Source organism: Anguilla rostrata, chromosome 3 (genome assembly GCF_018555375.3).
Source record: "Anguilla rostrata isolate EN2019 chromosome 3, ASM1855537v3, whole genome shotgun sequence".
In the NCBI taxonomy this organism is placed as follows: Eukaryota; Metazoa; Chordata; class Actinopteri; order Anguilliformes; family Anguillidae; genus Anguilla; species Anguilla rostrata.
Window position 1 is genome coordinate 7796366 of NC_057935.1, and position 22519 is coordinate 7818884.

The 22519-nt window shown below is 43.9% G+C and overlaps 1 protein-coding gene across 12 annotated transcripts in view; it reads right to left on the minus strand.

Annotated features, from left to right (window-relative positions):
* Positions 1-6135: 6135 nt before the first annotated feature.
* LOC135250031 (NXPE family member 3-like) overlaps positions 6136-22519 on the minus strand; it is a 28793-nt gene continuing 12409 nt past the window's right edge. For 4 of the 12 annotated variants that reach the window (XM_064325849.1, XM_064325845.1, XM_064325841.1 and 1 more), the window contains exons 2-7: positions 17541-17627; positions 16949-17036; positions 15381-16198; positions 11383-11453; positions 10554-10763; positions 6136-9294 (exon numbers count right to left, since the gene is read on the minus strand). In XM_064325849.1, the coding sequence (XP_064181919.1) occupies positions 8762-9294; positions 10554-10763; positions 11383-11453; positions 15381-16198; positions 16949-17023 (1707 nt within the window). In that variant the 5' untranslated portion in view covers positions 17024-17036; positions 17541-17627 and the 3' untranslated portion in view covers positions 6136-8761. Of the gene's footprint in view, positions 9295-10553; positions 10764-11382; positions 11454-15380; positions 16199-16948; positions 17037-17540; positions 17628-20841; positions 21103-21128; positions 22125-22519 lie in introns of those variants that run through there. The other 8 variants (XM_064325843.1, XM_064325839.1, XM_064325840.1 and 5 more) reach the window with 8 other exon arrangements.

Consider the following 22519-nt stretch of genomic DNA (forward strand, 5'->3'; position numbering starts at 1 on the left):
CAACACAACATAACATACTGATGAGAACAGGCCATTCATCCCAACAATGCTGCCATTTCCTACCGTTAAAGGGTACCTAGTTGCTCAACGCTTACCTACAAACTAGATACAAGCAAAGAAAGGGAGGACATATTTCGGCTTGGTGTGATGCGAGGCTCTTTTCGGGCCTTGCGAAGCAGCGGCCAGAAGTCTTCAAAGCAAAACGTCAAGTGCTTTCGCGGCCCCGGCATGCGCCAAAGTCCTTCGACGACGGATCCTGGCACTTAGGGAGAACGTGATAGTGTTAGTGAGCACCTGTGCAGCCTGGAACAATCTTGAGATGCCCCCCTCCCTCCAGGGTGAGCAAAACCCTAGCTCGTGTTCGCAACACAACATAATCCGAAGCTGTGGCATCTTATGTCATTTCGGTGAGGCAAGATAGCCTATATTGTTTGTAGTACCGTAACTTGGCGTCATTTTGATATCAATACTTTTGAGTAACTTGCCATTTTTGTACGTTGAAAACGTGTTTTTTATGAGATTGGATATACCATCCCTAGATAGGCTCTTCATCAGCAATACACCGGATGCAAGGCCACGTCTGGTGCCCTGTAAATGCACCAATGTTGTGTAAATGCAAAAATGTTTGTTAATAGCCTGTCGCCGCGCATTGGTGTTTGTTTATTCAGTCACGGTGTGTTATTATCGTTATACAGATCTACATAATTAAAATCGAGTGAAAAAACGGTGGTGTAAGTGTTTAAATTAGCTAGACTGCGTTGCTCTGAGCCATCCGCTAACAGGAAATAATACGCCAATTGCTTACAAAAATAACTGTACACCACTTCCTGTTAAAGTAATAAACACACGCTTTAATAATTTTGAATACCATTCATTGCCTGTCGTCTTTTTAAGCATCTTTGGTAAATAGATTTTTTTTTTTTTTAAAGATGATGATGTCACACTTTTACATGCGGTTCGCAGCACCCCCTGCTTAGAACGTCTTCCCACACCCCTGCCGTACCCTTGTTTTGAAAACCCTCACCGTTTCTGCCTCTGCCGCGTGACCTGGCTATTGCACACGGTGACTGCTGTCTGTGTGAAAGAATACTTCAAAATGCTTCATAATACTGTAAATTTAAGTTTTTTTTAGAAACATTTTTTAAAAAGTAACAGCTCGTCTGGTTTTTTTTAAATCTTGTCTTCAACTAGTGTATCTTTTTTATTTGTTTTTTATGTCTTTTACTCTTCAGGTTTACTGCTTTAATGATATTTATTTACTTATTTATTTTAACTATGTATATATTTTATTTTGGCATCCTGTACTAACTATGTTTTATCATGTTTTACTTCATTATAATTGACTTTATTTTGTTTGGAAAGGACTTTGAGCTGCATTTTAACATATGAAAGACATATAAAGTTCTGTTATTTTTTAAAAATACAAAAAAAAAAAAATGAAATGCACACTGTAACTGATCCACCGTTAAAAGAAGATTAACATGACAACCCCTTGACAACCGTGGCAGTTCTGGTGTGAGAAGCCTTCACCACTGTATTGGCCTTCATGGAAAGCTCCTCAAGGGAGTATTATGACATTCAATCACATGAAGGACAAAAGAAGCACAAGACAAGGCCAGCCACATGCGTCCATTACCCAACAAGCAGAGGCCATGCAAAGCAGACCCTGCCCTTTGCTATGCCTCAGGCTGCTGATGAGGTCATCACTATGGTGCGTTTGTGTAGGGCCTGTCCTAATTTGCAACTTCAATGTGCTTTGACCCCATGATAATCCCAAAAAAATGTTCCATGTTCACTCTTCCACCACCACCAAAAAAATTACTGGTGAGGTGGACAAGTACAACCGAAGAAAAAAAGAAACAAGACAACATGACCTCACAAAAGGAGGGCCTTATCAGGGGCTTATCAGAGAATTATGTCTTCGAGCTAATGCAGCTGACGATGAATAAGTTTGTTTGGCATTGCTCAACAAATTCCAGACATCACGGCCTCCTTCTCCAACATACTGTACTAACCAACATTCCTTGCTCTGTTATGTCGCATGGATTGTAACCACATGGTAAATGGTAAATGGTAAATGGACTGCATTTATATAGCGCTTTTATCCAAAGCGCTTTACAATTGATGCCTCTCATTACCCAGAGCAGTTAGGGGTTCGGTGTCTTGCTCAAGGACACTTCGACGCACCCAGGGTTTGAACCGGAAACCCTCCGACTGCCAGACAATAGTTCTTACTTCCTGAGCTATGTCGCCCCTGCTAAACCACATTTTCCCTTTGTTTTTGCCTCACATTGTTCCACAACATAAAGTATAATCATAGGAAAGACTTCAAGTTGGTATAACTCAAAATGCACTTATTTCTTTGTGTGCTGTTGCAATTTTTCTTAGGCTTCAGTAAATTTTATATTCAAATCAATTTTATTTGCATAGTGTTTTTAACAGAAAACTGTCACAAGGACACTTTACAGAGTAGCAGAAAAAGTGCAAAAACCAGCCCGGACCCAAAACAGCAAGCAAAAACCAGCCCGGACCCAAAACAGCAAGCAAAAACCAGCCCGTACCCAAAATAGCAAGCGCACGACTTTAAACCAGGGGAGGAACTAGGCTGCAGCATTCCAGGACCTCAGGGCTGGAGTGATCCCGTCAATTGAGAGTGAGGAACAAGGCTGGAGCAGTCCATTAACCCAGCCCCAGGCAAAAAGAAATGGAGCACAGAAGGTTAGGCACTACAGAGGTTATCAACGAAACCAAGAAAAATACACTCGCACAGAAGCTCCATCCAGCTACTCTACAATCCTATACAATCCTCAGTCTCCAGTGTACAACCTATAACGGCAGCTATAAGGCAGCCACTACTGAGAGCCCTCCTACTGGAGCCCCAACCCAATTTCAGTTTATGTTCTGACCTTGCAGTGGCTAATTCTGACCGTGCATTCATGGACTAGGCTAAGCTACCTCCCTCCCTCTGTGCCATAGCCCATAACAGTGAGCTGGGCTTGGCTGCACAGTGAGGGCCTGGTCCGGCTGGCTGGAGGGGCGGCACTGCTCGAACGCCCCAGCCCACTCAGCCGTCCAGACGCCCGCATCAAGCCGAGAGGACACAAAAGCATGAACCATTTTTTCAGCATCCTGGAGGGACAACATCTTCCTGAATTTAGGAACCGGCGTGTGACACCCCTGGGAGGGACATGCGGCAGTTCTGGGTGTGCACTGTTAGTTACCGCATGGAGAGAGAGAGAGAGAGTGCACACCCACACCATCACTAAATAAAATAAACAGCTTCCCTCTTCCCCCTCATGGGTTCTGATTAAAAAGAACAAACTAAAATGACAAAGACAATAGAAAATAAAATGGAGCGACAGCTAGCTGGCCAGCTTTTCGGCAGCTTTTCTTTCTTTGTCTTGTGCTCGGACAAACAAAACTCAAGGACTCGCTCGCTCGGTGTGTACTCCTGGTCTCGGCCACAAACAGTGGAGAGAAATACACCTTAAAGCCCTGGGACTGATTAATTAACGCAACCCAGGTGCGTGCGTTCTCCCCACCAGAAGTCTTTGCCGAGACCAATCCGCTTCCCCGACGGACATTTAGATATGTCGCTCAGGTGGCAGAAGGCCACTGTTATGCTATTAGTGTCCAGACATGGGCAGACCCCTCCCCATGAGAAGCTGGGCAGGGCTTCGTCCTCATTGCGCAAGGTTGTGAACATGTAGGCCAATAAGGACAGAAAGGGGCGAGGCGCTATCTTATGCAGGTTTTTGACTAATCGGATAAAATTAAGCTTCCCTATTTGCTTGGTGGAAATGTCAGGCCGGTTGTCAAACAGGCTGCTGGAATGTTCGCAAAATCCAGGGGCGATATTTTATCGATCTAAGCGCACGGTCTAAAGCGCATGGCGCAAGTGCATTTAGGGCGTGTCCAAATCCACTTTTGCTAGTTTAACGGCAGACAATCTGAGCACAAAGTACGACGCATGGTTCAAAGGGGTTGTACCTAGTCTCTTAATTAATTGTAGGTGTGTTTTGGGCGTAACATGAAATAAACCAATCAGAGTGTCATCTCCCATTCCCTTTAAAAGCCATGTGCGCTTGCACCTTGGCGGATTGCTATTATAATGGCGGATTTGCCAAGTAGTGGGAAGGAACGCTTGTCTGCAGAGGAAACGGACCATTATGGCATGTATTTTTTTTTTTTTTAATATCGCGCGTTGTGCACCCGCCTATGTAGGTGCATATTACTATCTTAATAATGCGCCCTTAAAATAACAGTAAAATACTGCACCATTGACTTAAGAGCAGGTTTTTGTTGGCTTTCCACGGCATCAAGGTAGCAATGCGCCGACAATGCGCCTGACCACACCTCATGCCCATGGGCACTCAGATTTGCTATTCAAAGAGATAAGTGAACAAGTTCTACCAGGGCAGGAGGGTGGATTCCTGCCAAGGTTTCTTCATTTTTGGGGAGTTTTTTCTTACCACTGTTTTGAGTTTTTTCTCCTTGCTTGATTGCTTTTTGACAATTGAAGGCTGGTTTCTCCCCTTTCTGTTTTCATTCCCCTCTCTGAAAAGCATCACTGTGACAGATCTCCATAAAAAGTGATATACAAAACAGATGTTTTACATTACTTTTTTTTTTTTTTTTTTTACATAACATGACCATTAAAAACATGAGTGACCAGGCTGACTTTGTGACATCCAGGTACCAAGCTTAAAAAAAGTTAAACTGCAAAAGATGGCTTGTTGTCCACAAGCAACACGTGAAGGATCTATCAGAAAAGAGGTCTAAGTCGACCGGCGCTTCCAGTTGACGCAAACATACCCTTTGTGAGTTTAGTATCATGTTTAAAGGCTGTTTTTGCAAGGGTTAGAAGTCAGATTTTTTAAATAGCTTGCCTGTGATTCAAGCGTAGCATGTCAGGGGAAGGATGTGATGCTCTTTCAACATCCACTGTTGGTTTAAATAGGCTAGGCATGTTAGCAGAATGTTTTTAAAGTCACTTACATCATGGACAACTTTCTTGAATAATCCATTTTTGGGTTCAAAACATATTGTCCAGAAGTCAACCAGAGACCAAAAGCAGCATATTAGATAAAGGTAATGTTAAAAAAAAAAAAAAAAGTTTGGGCCTGAGTTTCACATCAACAGATGCTTCACATCCGGCATAGGTTTCCTGTATTCAAATATTTTGACACATGTAGCACAGGCGTTGGAGATGAAAGATGTCAATAGTTCACCAATCATTGAGAGTAGCAATCTTAACAGGGTCTACTTTCCTGCTATCATCTGACTCAAATGGAAATTCTGTGAAATGGTCAGTGGTCAATTAGTTTGTTTGAGAATTTATACAAGGAAATTTTGTATGGCAATATTTAAATAATTTTAAGTAAAATACTTGTAAAAACTTGATGTAAAATCCTTTATTTTCAAGTAGTTGGAGGTCCCTTTAAAGTGGTCCTGCAATCAGCTCATATCCAGATGTCTTTACAGTCGCAGTCGCATCCAAAAACACACAATGTTGGATAGCAGGGTTCTCCGACTAGTCAGCTCATCCCTATTAGCTGGCTGATGATAACTCTAGTTGTCAAATGCCAATAGCCACACACTGCTGGTTCTCCCTAAGAATTGCTTCTTGTATTCAAATACTTACAGTAATTGGAAGTAATAAGTGAAGTAATTGGGAGTTGGTACCAATTTCACTTTCAGAGTAGTTTCCCCAACACTGGTCATTTCAGGAAGTATGAAATCATAACAAAAACTAGAAATACCGCCTGCGGTTGTATGCCACCGCCAACCAGTAGCCAGTTTGGATATAAAATGTCATCACTTCATCATTTTATCCTATTAGATATTTGTGTGAAACTTTGTCATAATTAGCGTATGAATTCTTGAGTTATGGCCAAAAACGTGTTTTGTGAGGTCACAGTGACCTTGACCTTTGACCACCAAAATCTAATCAGTTCATCCTTGAGTCCAAGTGGACATTTGAGCCAAATTTTAAGAAATTCCCTCAAGGCGTTCCTGAGATATCGTGTTCACGAGAATCGGGAGGGAGGGACGGACGGACGGAAGGACGGACGGGCAACCTGAAAACATAATGCTTCCGGCCACAGCTGTGCTGTCGCGCACGCATAATAATCATTATTTGATATAAATTTGCTCAATTTATTACAATATTTACAAACATTTTGATTTACAAAAATAAAAAAAGTGCATGTAGTTGCAGAAACATATAAATACCCATTCCCACCAGATACACAACATAAGGAACACATTTATGAAAGATATCACAAAAAACACGTATCAAAATGTCCCTGACATAGTTTCCAAATGGCAAGGTTGTAATGAATGTGAATGACTTCATATTTAGTCCCAAAGGCATAGGCTATATACTTTTTATGTGAGTACTATTATCTTTATTACTGTTTATTTCTTTATGTACCTCAAGGCTGTAACTATAGTACACATCGGTGGGGAGGTATCCCCCCCACCCCCACAATATTAAAATATGATTAAATCGTCCCCCCCAATATTTTTTTACTAATAATTGCACTTGTTATTGATTTCCTTTTGCTATTCTGTGGCAGACAGCTATGGAATACCATCCAGAATGATTCTTCATCATCATCAATCATTTACACTAGTAATGGCAATTGTTACCATGAAATTGAACAGACAATGCATAAAAGTTGCCTTTGCGTTTGTCAGTGCGTGTGAGTGAGGCAGTACAATTCACTTTCAGTTGAACTTTTAGCACGCTAGCACAGGCTACCAGTTTGTAGGTAGCTAGCAATCGTTAGCTAAATCCTACACAAAAAAGTAGCCTTGGCTAATTTCACACTCGATGATTAAGCAATCTCATTTAGCCCTGTGATATGCAAATCTTTGTCTGCTATAAAGTCCGTTAAAGTCTGGTGTCCTTGAATTGACAGGTCAAACTAAATTGGGCATGACATCATTTCACTGAGTCTAATTTTAAAACGGGACACAGCCAAGGGAATTAGACATTCCCTTTGTCATATAGTCACTTTGCCATATGGTTTTAATGATCATTTTTATTTAAATACTGTAGATGTGTCCATCCATCCATCCATCATCTATACCCACATATCCTGAGCAGCGTCGCACGGGGTGCTGGAGCCTCTCCCAGCTTGCTTTGGGGCGAGAGGCAGGAATACACCCTGGTCGTCCGTCAATCGCAGGATACACACACACCATTCGCTCACACAATTTAGTAGACTCCAATTTGCCTAGCTGCCTGCAAATATTTGGACGAAAGTGGAGACGGGGAGAACATGCAAACTCCACACAGAAAGGCTCAGGCTTCAGTATATGCAAAACACAGAGTTCTCAGGTTAACGTGTTCTGCATTTCTGGATAGATGGTACAGAGCAGAGCCATAATTACAGCCCCCCCCCCCCCCCCCAATGGGTGTCAGTCAATTGGGGCGACATAGCTCAGGAGGTAAGAGCGGTTGACTGGCAGTTGGAGGGTTGCCGGTTCGTTCCCCCCTGCCCTGGGCGTGTCCAAGTGTCCCTGAGCAAGACACCTAACCCCTAATTGCTCCCAATGTTGATTGGTACCTTGCATGGCATTGGTGTGTGTGTGAATGGGTGAATGAGAGGCATCAATTGTAAGGCGCTTTGGATAAAAGCGCTATATAAAAATGCAGTCCAGTCAGTCAGTCCATATTTTTTACACTTTCATTAGTATTAAAGCAGTATTTGCTATGACTACCATAATATAGTTATCAGATGAATGTTTTCCAAATCTTTTTTTATTTTTTATTTTAAATATCCCCTCGCTCTCCACCCCCAACCCTGGTCATACTTGCCTCCCCGCCCAATGTTGGATACACGGTGACGGCCTTGATCTACCTCATTATGAATCAAGACTTTGCGTTGTGGAAACTACGTCAGGGACTATCTGGGTAAGCATCCTTCCATATCTGCACACATAAATGCATGATTTTGTTTTATTCAAACAATTAATTCAGGGAATCAGTAGTGATTACATCCAGTTATATTCTGAATATCACACTGTAGTAAAAGAATTCCATAAAAAGTACAAATAGATACAAAAACGCCTAGCCCTGGAATTTTGACCCTACACCAAAATAATCATCCTGTCCTACTGCAGTTCCTTCCCTAACAGTGTTTCCTGATTTTGCAGGGAATATTCTAAATATAGTACAGCCTACTTTGTGTTGAAACGCCTTAATCAGCATTTATGAGCCATTACAAGAACAATTTTCACCATTTTAACTCAATTTTCACCATCCACACTCTATTGCAAAAAAACAAAGAATAAGTCTTAGCCTGTCCCACCCTGTCCCTGAGATATAGAGAAAGGTCTAATAGAGGTCCCTCATAAATATGGAAGTACTAAGACAGAGACCCCACCCGACGACACAGGGTAAGACCCAGCCCTAAGGGTGAAAGTCATGTCGTCACTATCATTTCCCAGATTTCAGTCATTCAGCCATGCCCTCTTCTGACCTCACTGCTCATATTGAGTCAAGAGCCAATCAAGTCTCTTCAGATATGAGAGAAGATTGGAGACTTCATTCATTTAATCTACCACTGCAATGCAGACAGGATCACACGTGGAACCAGCATATGAGCCAGCCCGCCAGATCCACACACACACACACGCATGCTCACGCACACATGCACACGTATGCATGCTCACACACACACACACACACTCGCAGGCACACACACACACTAGCACGCACGCAGACACCACACGCTCTCTCTCCGCTTTCTCACTGGGGGCAGACGAAAGAGAGCAAGAGGTCCACCTCGTTCATGACCACCGGCCTTGGCGGGTGGATGTTGTCGGGCGAGTAGTGGCACGAAGTCATCTGCCAGGCGTCGATGAAGACCACGGGCAAGTTCCGGAACATGGCCCTGAGGATGAGGTCCAGCTGCCAGGACAGCCAGTCGCTGCCGTAGACGTCCTTGTACCCGGTGTTGGCCGTCTTGATGGCCACCAGGGTGCGCGGAGCCCTCTGGAGCAGGGACCGGACGGCGCGGCGGATGGTGGCGAGGCGGCGGATGTAGTTGTCGAGCGGGTGGGTGGTGAAGTGCGCCCAGATGGTGAAGACGACGACCGTGTGCTCCCCGCCCGCCATGCTCTCCAGCTCCCGGCCGATGTAGTGCAGGTCCGCCACGGGCGTCTTGTGCGTGCGGATGGGCAGCCCGTGGGCCCGCCAGTGCAGGACGGTGTTGTTCTGGGGGTCGATGGCGTGGAGGGGGCCCGACATGGGGGACGTGTGCACGTTCAGACGCTTCAGCGCTGGGGGGGGGGGGGGATGGAGAGAGGTGTGTCAACTATTCGGCTGTTTTTACCACTCTGCGAAAAAAAAGTGTCTTAACAAGTGTGTTTTAGTCTTGTAACATTACCCATGTTATAATACATGGATTAGTATGAAATAAATCATTTTTTGTTACTGTCTAATCAGGACTAGTCCATATGTTAGTAGGGACCGGTAATCTGAACTGTTACCAGAACACCTAATCATGACCCTGTGGCCTATTGTTAGGCCCATTGTATTGTCAGGCCTAGTTTCCACTATGGACAAACTGGATGGGGGGGGTGGGGGGGTGGTAGTTTATGGAGCCATAAACTGAACTCTCACACGGGTCTCAGACTTCGCCGCAAGGCCACGGGGCCGAGCCCGGCTGCGAGGATAGCCTCCGAGAGCGCAATCTCAGTCCGGGCCACCGTCAGGGACTTGCGAAATACGAGCTGAGGGACGGCCGCGGCTTAGGGTATGATCGCATAGCCGCATTCCACGCACCACACCGCATCTCCTCTTACGTGGGCACTTGATTCGGGGTCATTTGCCTTCCTCAACGCCTTCACCGAGGAGAGCACTGTTTAAGTATTGCACCCGAAACAGACGTCCAGCTATATGCAATTGCCTACTCATGCCAAACGTTAGGCTAATTAATAGAGCTGGCAATATGGGAGCTGTATTATTTAGATATTCCCACCATTTCTACTACAGGAGACTATAGTCAGAACTGTCTTAATAGGACAACTTAAAACAAGTGCGAGATAATGTTTATGCTGTTTAAAACGGCAATGAGCAACAGGACATGTAAATATTCTGCTCCAAGTTAATTTTACATGTGTGTGTATATGCATTGCTTTCCGTGTGATTACCTCAACCGCATGTTGCTATGGTCACCAGAGAAGAGGACATGAGGCATGAAAGGGGGTGTGGTGCGCAGATTCCTTATTGGCAACAGCTGCATTGTGTGTGGGGGGCGAAATATGATAGGTGTGTGTGAGTGTGGGGGGGGGGGTGGGCGGGGGGGTTGGGTTACTTGTAAATCTTTTCTTTGACAGCACATATGTTTACACATATATGTTTAATTAACGTCAAAAGGTCATAAATAAATAACGAAACGAACATAAGTAATGAAAATACACACACGCAAAAAAAGGCAATGACATTTAAACACAGCGGCTCAGTGAAGCATAAAGTCTCCCTTCCTTTCCGGCTCAGAGGAAAGTTCCGGGACATCGGGCCGCCTCGGGGGTCTTACTGGGCACGGCGCTCTCCAGGTACTCGAACCACTGCCGCAGGGTGGAGTCTCCCATCATGTGGACCTCCTTGTCCCGCAGGCAGGCCGACAGCAGCGCCGGGGTGGGGAAGGACCGGGAGCGGCACTGCAGCGAGGTCCAGCGGTCCTGGAAGTAGAACCCGGCGGGCACGGCGGTGCCCAGACCCGGCCTGCACTGCGGACGGGTTTCTCCTTTCAAAAAGAAGCGACAAAAAAAAAAAAATTAAATCAACGTAATAATCACAAAGCTCGACCGGACTGAACATATTGTAATGGCAGGGATCTGGTGTGGATTGAACTCAGGTCTCTCCGGGGGGGGGGGGGGGGGGCTAATCTTTAGCGCCCTAACCACAGCGCTAAAGATTAATTCACCGTTAGCAGAGCACCTGTGGCCGCTACATTGCTCGCCGCCCTGGTGGTGGTCTTTAAAACAATGACAGGGCCCTTAACACGTTCTTTACGTCCGCAGTGAAAACATTACGTCACAGAATATCACACTTCCGACCGAGCGCAGGCCGGAAGGTCCGTGCGCTCCAGTGCCTTCCTCCGGGTAAGTCCTTTTAAGTGAAGCTACCCAGAGTGTCTTTGCTGATCTGTGCGTCTATTACCGAGAGCACCGGGATTCTGACCAAGCTGGCTGAAGCGCGAGTGTGTCTCCATAATTGAACTGAAATGGACCTGACCCCAACCCTGATATAATAACCCCTGAATAAGTGGACTCCTTCCACAGCCTATACGGAAAATAGCAAATTATAGGCAGGCAATAGCACAAAAATAACCACCTGGGGTGTGTGGCCCTTTTCAGACTTACTCATTTTCTCATCCTGGGGCAAGACATGGATTTCGAAGTCCCTTCCAGGCACCATGATATTTGTTCTGGAGCTGAAAAGGAGAACGTTAAATTATTGATCAACATTTACTCAAAAGAGTTTCAACACCGGAACTTGGATCTGGTGAGCTTGGCACACTGCTATCTCCCAAACACACAAAGTAAAAGTATTTGAAATACTCTTAAGTTTTGTAGTGGGGGCATCCTCATGAGGAAATAGGCGGGAAACTGCGTTCAGGAGATGGGGTGGTTCTCAACATGGTGGGTACTTTCTGTGGGAGTGACCAACGCATTGGGACAATACTGTCAACAATAAAGGTGAATGTCTTCAGTTTCTGGTGGACTGCCCACGAAACAGTCTCCCTATGTGCACATTGGTAAATGAATTGTTTAAAAAAATCGAGCGGGTTAATGACAAACTCTTGGAAGAAAGAGGGAAGCTGAATAAACTCAAGTGTTTCATTGGTGTAGAGGCTCAGAGCGCAGGGGAACTGAAGGGGCCCCTCCTGGGCAGATCTCCAGGGCTATGAATAGAACAAGCAGGATCTCCCGGAGCAGAGTGTGTTGGGTGTTTGGTTTCCTTGGCAAAGTAGACTAATGTTAATGAGGTTCCTGCATTTGTTCCTAGAACTCCTGTGTCATACCTCAGTCAATGCCCCCTCCCCCCCCCCCAAAAAAAAAAAAAACCGGCAGTGGCCGATAGTAATGTGCTAAAAAAGGCCCGTGCAGAAGCACCTATGCCTGTCCCCCCCTGCATTGGTGGACAATAATGGTGGTCCCATGAGGAAGAAAGCAGGGAATGTGTGGAGGCATAGAGTGAAATAAATTTGACTTTAGGTGTACACATGGCAGAGAGTAAGACTCAGGAGGGCAGACCAGGAGGAGGCTTTCATTCAGGGGAAGGCAGCACAGAACAGCCTTCTGTATACATATATACACCTCATAGTCTCTATTTATATATATATATATATATGTATACAATGTATATATGTATGTGTGTGTGTACACAATCTTTATCTCAATTCCAAACAGTACAAACAATATACAGTTAAATGCAAAGTATTAGGACAATGACACAATTTTGGCTCTCTACTCCAGCACACTGGATTTGAAATAACGCAATGAATATGAGGTTAAAGTTCAGACTGTCAGCTTTAATTTGAGGGCATTTACAATATCGAGGGATTAATGGCTGCTGTACTAGCAATTATAGCATTAGCTTGCTAGCTAGCAAAGCCAGATAACAAAAGTGAATAGATAATTAGGTTTGTATAGATAATATTAAACAGATAAACACTTAACAAAAACACATGTAAATGAAGGACTTTCTAAATATTGCAAGATGACTCTGCCAGCACGCTCCTCACACCCCTGCCCATGGCTGACCGAGTCACTACGCTCCAGCAGAACATCATTGCGGGCTGCAGAGAGGAAGTGGAGAAAATCCCGATCCTCTGATGACCTGACCGCATACCATACCCTGCTGGCGACTTTTACATCTGCCCTCACGTCTTTTTTCCAGTCCAAGATCAGTGCATGTGTCTCTAATCCACGTAAACTATTCTCCACCTTCTCTTCCCTCCTCATTCCTCGTCCACCCCCACCTCCCTCTTCCCTCTCCGCAGATGACTTTCTGGCCGCCTTTGAAGGAAAGGTAGCTACAATCTGGAACTCCTTCACCCATCCAGTGAGCCCCCCAACCCCCCAGGACAAACCCACAGCCACACTGACCTCCTTTGAAATGCTGGAGGACTCCGATGTATTACAACTCATCACCTCTCATCGCGCAACCACCTGTCCACTTGACCCCATCCCATCTAAAGTTCTCCAATCCATCTCCAGCGAGCTCCTTCCCTATCTGTCTTCCATTGTTAATTCCTCTCTCTCCTCTGGTCATGTTCCCTCTGTTTTTAAGATGGCTCGTGTTACCCCACTACTCAAAAAACCCACCTTAGACCCCTCCGATGTAACAAATTATCGACCCGTATCCCTTCTACCCTTTCTGTCCAAAACCCTTGAACGAGCAGTTCTTAAACAATTAACCTCTTTTCTCCATCAGAACAACCTGCTAGACCCTCACCAGTCTGGCTTCCAATCCGGGCACTCAACAGAGACTGCACTACTAACTGTGACGGAGGCACTTGCCACTGCAAGAGCCTCACGCCTTTCCTCTGTCCTGATCCTTCTTGACCTGTCTGCAGCTTTTGACACGGTCAACCATAAAACACTCCTCTCCACCTTGGCTGGGATGGGAATTGCCGGGACTGCCCTGTCTTGGTTCGCTTCCTATCTTGCAGATAGGACCTACCAGGTCATCTGGAAGGGGTCTGCCTCTGCCTCTCATCCACTTGTTACGGGAGTGCCGCAGGGATCTGTACTGGGTCCTCTGCTGTTCTCCTTATACACCAGATCTCTTGGTTCAGTCATTAATTCACATGGTTTTTCCTATCATTGTTATGCAGATGACACACAACTCTTCTTTTCTTTCCCCCCCTCGGCCACACAGATCAATGATAAGATCTCTTCCTGCCTGGCTGACATCTCCACCTGGATGGCCAGCCACCATCTGAAGCTCAACCTCAACAAAACTGAGCTGCTCTTCTTCCTGTACAAGACCTCCTTGCTTCGTGAACTCTCAATCACGGTTGATGGCACCACAGTGACTGCCTCTCACTCTGCCAAGAGCTTGGGGGTGGTCCTGGATGACCAACTGGACCTCAAGGAGCACATCAAGGCAACATCACGGTCCTGCAGATTCCTCCTATACAACATCAGGAGGATTCGACCATACCTGACGACGCACTCTACCCAGCTGCTCGTCCAGGCTACGGTGACCTCTCGCCTTGATTACTGCAACTCTCTCCTTGCAAACCTGCCAGCTTGTGCCATACAGCCACTACAGATGATTCAGAATGCCGCTGCCCGACTCATCTACAACCTCCCCAAATTCTCCCACGTCACTCCTCTGCTGCGATCACTTCACTGGCTACCGGTCGCTGCCAGGATCCGATTCAAAGCCCTGACCCTTGCCTACACTGCCGCCAACAGGACAGCCCCCATCTACTTGCAGGACATGACTCAATTCTATGTGCCTGCTCGACCACTCCGCTCTGCGGCAGCAGGGCGTCTTGCAACCCCTCCCACCCGCCCAAAGGGATCACAGAGCTTCTCCACCCTAGCTCCCCAGTGGTGGAACGAACTCCCCGTCCCTCTCCGAACCTCCCCCTCACTATCCATCTTCCGCCGTGGCCTGAAGACTCATCTCTTCAGACTATACCTAGAATAACCACCACCACGCTGTATATATATAAAAAAAAAATAAAAAAAAAACCCTTTTCCTGTCACTTGTTACATGTTGCCCCATCCCTGCACTTCTTGGTAAATTGTATTCGTCCTAATACTGTAGCTTATTCTTCTGCCTAGTTTGGCTTTGCAGATGTTAGACCAGGATAGTGTTCATTGTTCTCGGCTAGAAATAGCTGTACAAACTAAGTAATTGTACCTTACTGAACCCGTGTTCAGCAGTTGTCTACGATCATGAAAATGCACTTTTGTACGTCGCTTTGGATAAAAGCGTCTGCCAAATGAATGTAATGTAATGTAATGTAATGCTATACTTTACACCTATGGGTGGCTAACCAGACACAACTGTAATCCTTCAACATAAGAACCCCACCTGCCTTTTTAAACATCCTTTGTCCTTCGCTGTTTCAGGGAAAATACAACGGATCAATGGATATAACGGGAATTCAACGGGCGGCAGTGTAGCACAGTGGGTAAGGAACTGGGATTGTAACCAAAAGGTCAAGCGTTGTACCCTTGAGCAAGGCACTTAACCTCAATTGCTTCAGTCTATATCCAGCTGTATAAATGGATGCAATGTAAAAATGCTGTGTAAAAAGGTGTGTGAGTCGCTCTGGATAAGAGCGTCTGCTAAATGCCTGTAACGTAACGTGATGAATATGACTGAGGAGACCTACCCGTGGAGAACACTGGCATCCAGGCTGGACAGCTTGGCCCGGTAGCTGCCCATGCTGTGGTAAGTCAGCGTCCAGCAGGGCAGAGAGGCCGGTCGGCGGCAGAACCAGGACTCCCGCGTGACCGGGTCCGTGTACTGGCAGCAGCCCCCCGTGCCGTTCCCGACGAGCCAGGGGCTCCGCTGCGCGTTGCACGGCACCTGCTCCGTCCTGCTCCCGTCCACAAAATGTCCGAAGAAGTACACCTTGTCGGGGTCCTGCTGTCGCTGCCTGCGGATGACCTGCACCGCCTCGCTGGAGTGTATGAGTCGGACTGAGACGCGGGCGGGGCCGGGCCAGAGCAGGGAGAACTGGACCGTGTACGTCCCGTTGAGGTGGTCCACCACCGGGCCAAAGGTGCTGGCTTTGAGCCCCGAATTGTGCAGTTTGGCCTGGAAGAAGTCTCCGCCGTGGGTTTTGGGTCTCCCGTTCCCGTCCCGGGCAACCAGCACGACGCGGACGACGCTTCCGACGGTGTAATTTTCCCGGAGGTCGATGACCTTGTAGAAGCATTTGGTTGCGTCCGTGGCCTCCGTCACAGAGGTAAGTGTTTTATTGTCCAGTGGCCACCACAAGCCGGCCAGGAGCGATGTCCTTTCCTCTGACCCCACGTCACTCACACCATCTTTGCTGGGAGGTAGATTCTGTGCGGCGTCCTGGGCAGTGGACTGCTCAGCGGGAGCAGAGCCGTCCACTGAGTCCAGGTTGGTGGGATAATGATGACGATTTGCTGGAGCAGGCAGCTTTCTTGGACCTTCCGAGTGCATATTGTAATTGTACACCTAGGGAGAACACAGAGAATTAAGGCGAAAAAAGTTTGATCTGTGGCCTAGCTATTAAAGTACCGTCAGTTATTCCTTAACCTCCATATTTCAGCCACTTGCGAATACCCAATTTTAATACCCAATCATATCAGTGGGACAAAAGGAAAGGCAAAGATAGCATCACATTTTAAACACAACATGCACATATTTGGAAGGTCAATTCAGTCTTTGCTTATGTGTATCAAAACAAAAATATGAATCATTTTTTACAAGTATATTTAGTAGATATAGATATATTTAACTCAAATACCATAACTAGCCTTCTGAGTAAATTTTTAAAAACATACTTTGATTGCTTTCCAAATAATTTATTTTTTTGGAAGAATGGAGATATGCAAATTTGATTCAAATGTATACCCCTGTCCAACACACACACAAAGGCTTAAAGTAACAGTTTATGCACTTGCTGAAACAGAAGTAGCTCTAACGCTGGAGGCTGTTTGCCATCTACTTGCTCAAAGTTGGAAACTCTTACAACACAGTAAAAATGTCCAGTGTCAATTCAACTCTTAACACATAACATTTGGTCCCACACTCCAGATCTGTTAAGTGTTGAATTAACACAGAGTTCAATTAACACTGGAAATTAACACTGGAAATTTTACTGTGAATGCTGAACACCGTGGGGTTGCAATGTGCTAGCAAAGCATTATTTTTATTATTATTTATTTTTTACAGATAAAAACAACAAAACAAGCGGGCACTTACCAAAAAAAGGAAGATAAACAGAATTGCAGGAGAAATCACAAGCAGGACTTTAGTTTCAATTCTTTTCAGGTTCATTTTCTCTTGATATCTGCAAAGAGGCAGTGAATCATATATAATCATAAATGTGTTATTGCTTCTAACACCACAACTGTGCAATGATGAATATCCCATTCAATTCCATTTAATACTCAGCATTAAACCAATGGGATTTCTGATCTGGTGATTTTTAAAAATTGACATGAAAGCTTATGCTTAGTGCCCACTGACCTCCAAGTACATACTGGTGTATTTGCGAATACACCTAAGATAAAATGGTACTTAAATTGGTGTACTTTTTAAAATGGTATAACAGAAAATGAAAAATGAAGACCTAGTACACGTGAATAGTTGTCTCAGAGGAATTACACCCAGCGCTCTCTATTGAAAAAACAATCATTCTCAAAGCGATGTCCTGTTCCGCCACCCATTTCTCACCATTCACAGTGTATAAACACCAGTTCTGTGTGTTGGAATTTAAAAGGAGAGGAAGCACCTCTGCTTCAATGCTTCACTGAGCTAATCGACAGAGGGTCGTAATGAAAACATAACTCACTGCACTCAGGTCAGCCAAGGTGCTTCTTGCGCTTCCTCTGTCCTGCTAATGACTCCAAGTTGCACAGGAGATCTTCGTCACCAGGATCTTTCAGTAAATGAGAATTCAGACAGTCAGGCTTCAATGAATTAGTAAACTGAGTAAATCTGCAATTAATGTAAATCGTGTGCACGTGGAGACGAGCAGAACAGAACTCACTACGGGGGTGCAAATGACAACCTTAAATTGAGGGCCTTTTGGAAGTTTCCGTTTACCCCGGATGTGACGGTATACCGGTATAATGTTATACCATAAAATTCAAATATGAAATAGTACTATCATAAACGCAACCTAATACCGTGATAGTAAATTGTCATGGTTCTGTCTTTTGTTTCTATGTTTCCTTTTTGGGCCGCCAGTTGACGGCACTTCTCAGTTTTTTGTATTTCTGTTCATTCCCTCATTGGTTTCCCGTGTTAATTGTATTGTTTTCCATTATTTGTCTCGTTATTTAATCATCGTCCCCACCTGTCTCTCGTTATCCCTTCCCTCTCGTCTGATTATGTATTGAGTTCACCTGTGTCTTGTCTATTTAAGTTCTTTGTCCCCTTGACTCAGGTGCTGGTTCCTTGTGCTTGTTTCTGCCTTGTATGTATCTGTTTGCTTGCGTTTATGTTTCTGATTGTGAGTTTCCGCCTGTTTGTGTGTGTTCAGCCTGCCCGTATTTCCGCCCTGCCTGTGTTCTGTTCTGTTTTTCTTTTGGTTTTTGAGTTTGTGGTTTTGCCCCTCGTGGCCCCTTCGTTTGTTCCTGAGTTTCTTTGTATTTCCCCAACAATCCTGACAGTAAATTGCGTAACATAAACTATCTTCACGTGGGAATTTCTTTTTACAACCATTACCCTAATAAAATATCAAAATAACCCATACTAAATAATATACTGGCCCTGAATTGAGATAAATAAATCTGATCCTTGATCTGTACTTAGAGGCAAAGTCATTTAAAAAAAACAGGTCGCATCTTTCCAGCCAACCATTATGCTTGATGCATGACGTGCGTGCCCCCACGGGAGCGAGCAGCTGCACGGCTGCCGTTCTCCCACTCGTTCTTTCTGATGTAAAATGTAAGCTAGCTTGCTAACTACAAATTACTAGCTATGTTATTTTTTTCATTCATGCAAAAAACGAGTTAAAAAACTAGCTAACTGAGTGCTGAGGAGTCAGGCGAAGGCAGGGGAGAGGCAAAGAGAAAGTCGTTGGAAGAACTGAGGTTGAAGTTGAACGCACAGACTAGGTAGGGCTAGTTATGCACTTAGAGACTTCTTGGACGATTTGAAAAGAGACATGCTTTCACAAGAACAAACAAATGTTGATACAGCATATTAAATACATGGACACAGCATAACGTTATAATTCTAGCCTACACTGATGACTTATACAACTGTTTCCATGCTGATGAATTGTAACGTTACAGCTCTCAATTACAACGATTACATGTTTGAGCGATTGCGATTTAATTGTAGGCTATTTGACATTACCCGTAGACCAGGCTTTTTAGTGTGTCTCATTCATTTGAGTACGGTCCAGGAAGTTGCCTGCTTCCATGCAGCGTATGTGGTGCGCAAATGTTGTTCTCCCCTTTCTGGCTGTTGATATTGCACTCATTGGCTGAAGTATGTGAGTAGGTGTGTCAAACAAGGTTACAATTTTTGTGAAATTACATATTTACACCTGTGATTTCTCTCTTTTGGCTGTGTGGCCTGGTGCTCCACCACCATAAGGACCACATGTGTGCATGTGCCAGACTGGGAGGCACAAAGGACTGGACCTTGCAAACCGCTTATCTCCCTCTCCCATTGAAGCATGCAGTGCACCCCAGCAGCACAGCTGTGGTGTGATGACTAAATTGTTACAAAACTTTGTTTATGTTTGTGCAGAAATTTCTGAAAGATGTGAGTTGCACTCAGTGCTCAGCAGCTCACCCTTGGTGCATGACCTCCGACATCGCTGCTTGCAGCTATATTTTGACTTATGACTCCAAATATAAAGTACATTGAGTACCAAGGCATGTAAACAGTAGTTGGCTGCCAGATGCACAGCTAAACTTGACTGGCATTAACCCTGTTACAGATTGCCTTATCTGGTGAGGCCCCTACACTTTGCGTCGGCAATGTGCAGCATTTCATATAGCAAATAAGTTTGAAGATACAGATTTTTAAAGTAGCATAGGTGGGGTATGCAAAGCCATGATGAATGTTCAGAGTTAAGCACTGGGTGAACTGAGCCTGACATGTAATTTAAATACTGACTCTATATCCTATATGGTTTTAAAATGAAAACCATTTGCAAATGTAGAATGCAATTCACAAATACAAAGCCTGATTCACAATAATATGTAATAATATGTAAATATGTAAGTAACAAGTAAACTAGATATTGGTTAAGTCTTCAGCATAAAGAGGTTTAAGATTACCATCTATGATTTTCATTTGTTTATTAAGGAACACCAGGTGTTTTATTACTGGGTTACATAGTGAAAATTTTATAATGCATATGGAGATAATTTACAAGTGTCTTGCTTGCTCGCACCCACCTCTGACAAACAAGCATGGCGTCAATTTAATGCCGAAAGTAAGCCTATTATCCGCGTAGGGAAAAAAATCGCACGCATAGGGAAAAAAATCGCACGCGTAAAAAAAATCGTAGGCGTAGATGTGGAAATGTTTCTCGTGATCAAAAAATAAAATAAAATCAAACGCATTTTTCTGAATTGTAAACGAAAAAGTTATGTTCACAAATGTAAAAAAAAAAATTGTTTTCTCTCATTCATGTTTACGATTTAATGATTATTATTACTATTATTATTATTTTTAAACACTGCTGTTCCGGAGTTAGCGCAGCCCGCTTAAACTGAGTTCTACGCAGCTGCAGTGATACTAGGAAATAAAATTTGAATTGCAGTTGCTAACAGTTTAAATGCTACCGTAGTAAATTGTGTTTATCGAACAGTCTTACCGTAGATAGTTATTGAGCTAAATTCTGAATTAGCCCCACGTGAGAGTTTGCTTTATGTGGAAATGACCCCCTAGCACAGAGTTTAATAGAAAAACACTTATTTCGCCACTTAAAGTGAACATGTTTTTGAAGACGAAGTGTCGAAGCGAGAAAATAGCTGTACGGTTCCTCTAAAACTGTAATAATATGCCTTTAAAATCACACAAAAACGCTAAACCTTTTGAAATTTAAGAACCATTAGGATTAATTATAAGAATTAAAATCAGCACCGATATTACCCGCGATATAATCACATAATCACATTTCCTACCGTGTGTATGAAACTGCATACTTTCAAGACAGAGGTTTTAAAATACGATTACTTCGTTACGTTCCACTCTGCCTACAGACCATAGGTGTGGCTTACCTCCGGGAACCGCAACCAAAACACAATTTGCGACAGAGGCAAACAGCATCACCCACCGAGCGTAGGCTGTCACCAAGGCACTGCGCTCCCGTTCGCTCCAAATCCCCCTCCACGTACACAAACACAACCTAGACAAGTGTTCAATCTGAAGAAACACACGTTTTCAACGTCAACGATGGCAAGTTACTCACACTTACAAAGAACTGCAAGTCATCAACACTTGCAAAATGTAGGCCTGCCATTAAAAATACCGATATCAAAATTACAATAAACAATATTGGCTACCTTACCCAACACAAAATAAACACGCTGTATTCCAAAACAATACTGCTAGCCAATGCTTTCTAAATTATTTAAAGTAACTTTAAATCAATAAACAAGTAGGCCTATTAAATTAAAATTGTTAGGGTAAAAGTGTAGTAACGGGTTATAATATAGGCTGTGCATTGTTAGGGAATGTAACTGAGAAATTGTAAGTTTAATTCCCAGGTTGGGAGCAAAGTAGGCCCATTTAACCTGAATTGCATCAGTTAATTTAACTGTATAAATGGATGAGTGCCTACTAAACTGTAATTACTTGCTTCTTGTCAATTAATTAATTAATTATCTTATTTACCAATTGATGTCTTTCCACAAATCAGTATATATGTAGGACTATTCATTCCGCTTGTTACAATTTGAACAGAGAAAACACATAGCTTATTGGATAACTGGAAAAAGTGCAATGAACAAATTAGAAAGGCTGGACACACCTAGTGTCCTAATGACAACACACACACTACACCTCAAATTGAAAAGATTATTATATTAGTACCCCTGAATTTGGCAGCATTTATATGTCAGCTGAACCTTGTTACTCAAGTTTTTGGTTACAACCAGTTTTGACTGACCAATAACCTCTTTTTAATTCCCACCATATAACCATTAAATTAGGTTAACTATTGGATGTCAGTTTAATCAGCATTTCCATTCCTTTCATTTGAGTAGTTTCAAATTTACAGTGGTAAATCACAAACGCCCCTCTGTATTTCCTGGCCCAGATCACGTATTCTCCTTTAGGGAAAATAGGCAAAGGTAATTACGGGCTGATTATCTTTGGATTACAATATTTTATACCCATGGCTTACCGTATGTAGCTGCTCTGTGTTTTGCAAAGAAGTACAGGAACTTTTTTCCTGCCATTACTGGGTAACTGAACTTTGCTCTTTGGAAGCTGACAAATAAATCAATTCCCAAATTACCATCAGGGGACTCTTGTGCTAACATGATCTGTAGTGGTGTGTTATAGTGTTTGCAAATTATACGCTCTGAACTAAACTCCTTATATTAATTACAGCTTACAGAACTTACAGCGACTACAACTTTGAACCATTCATTGTACATTTTACAGTGGATATCTGAACAATGACGTAAGTACCTCTCAGGTAACGCATGCTTCGGATCGACGCGACTCTTAAGCCCGTTCTACCACTGTGCCACTCGTCGCCAAATACAACTTTGATAAGAGGTAGACAACAGGTGCTAAAGATATAACAGACTCCTTCAAGCACAATGGAAACAATTACAGAGGACTGCACCACTG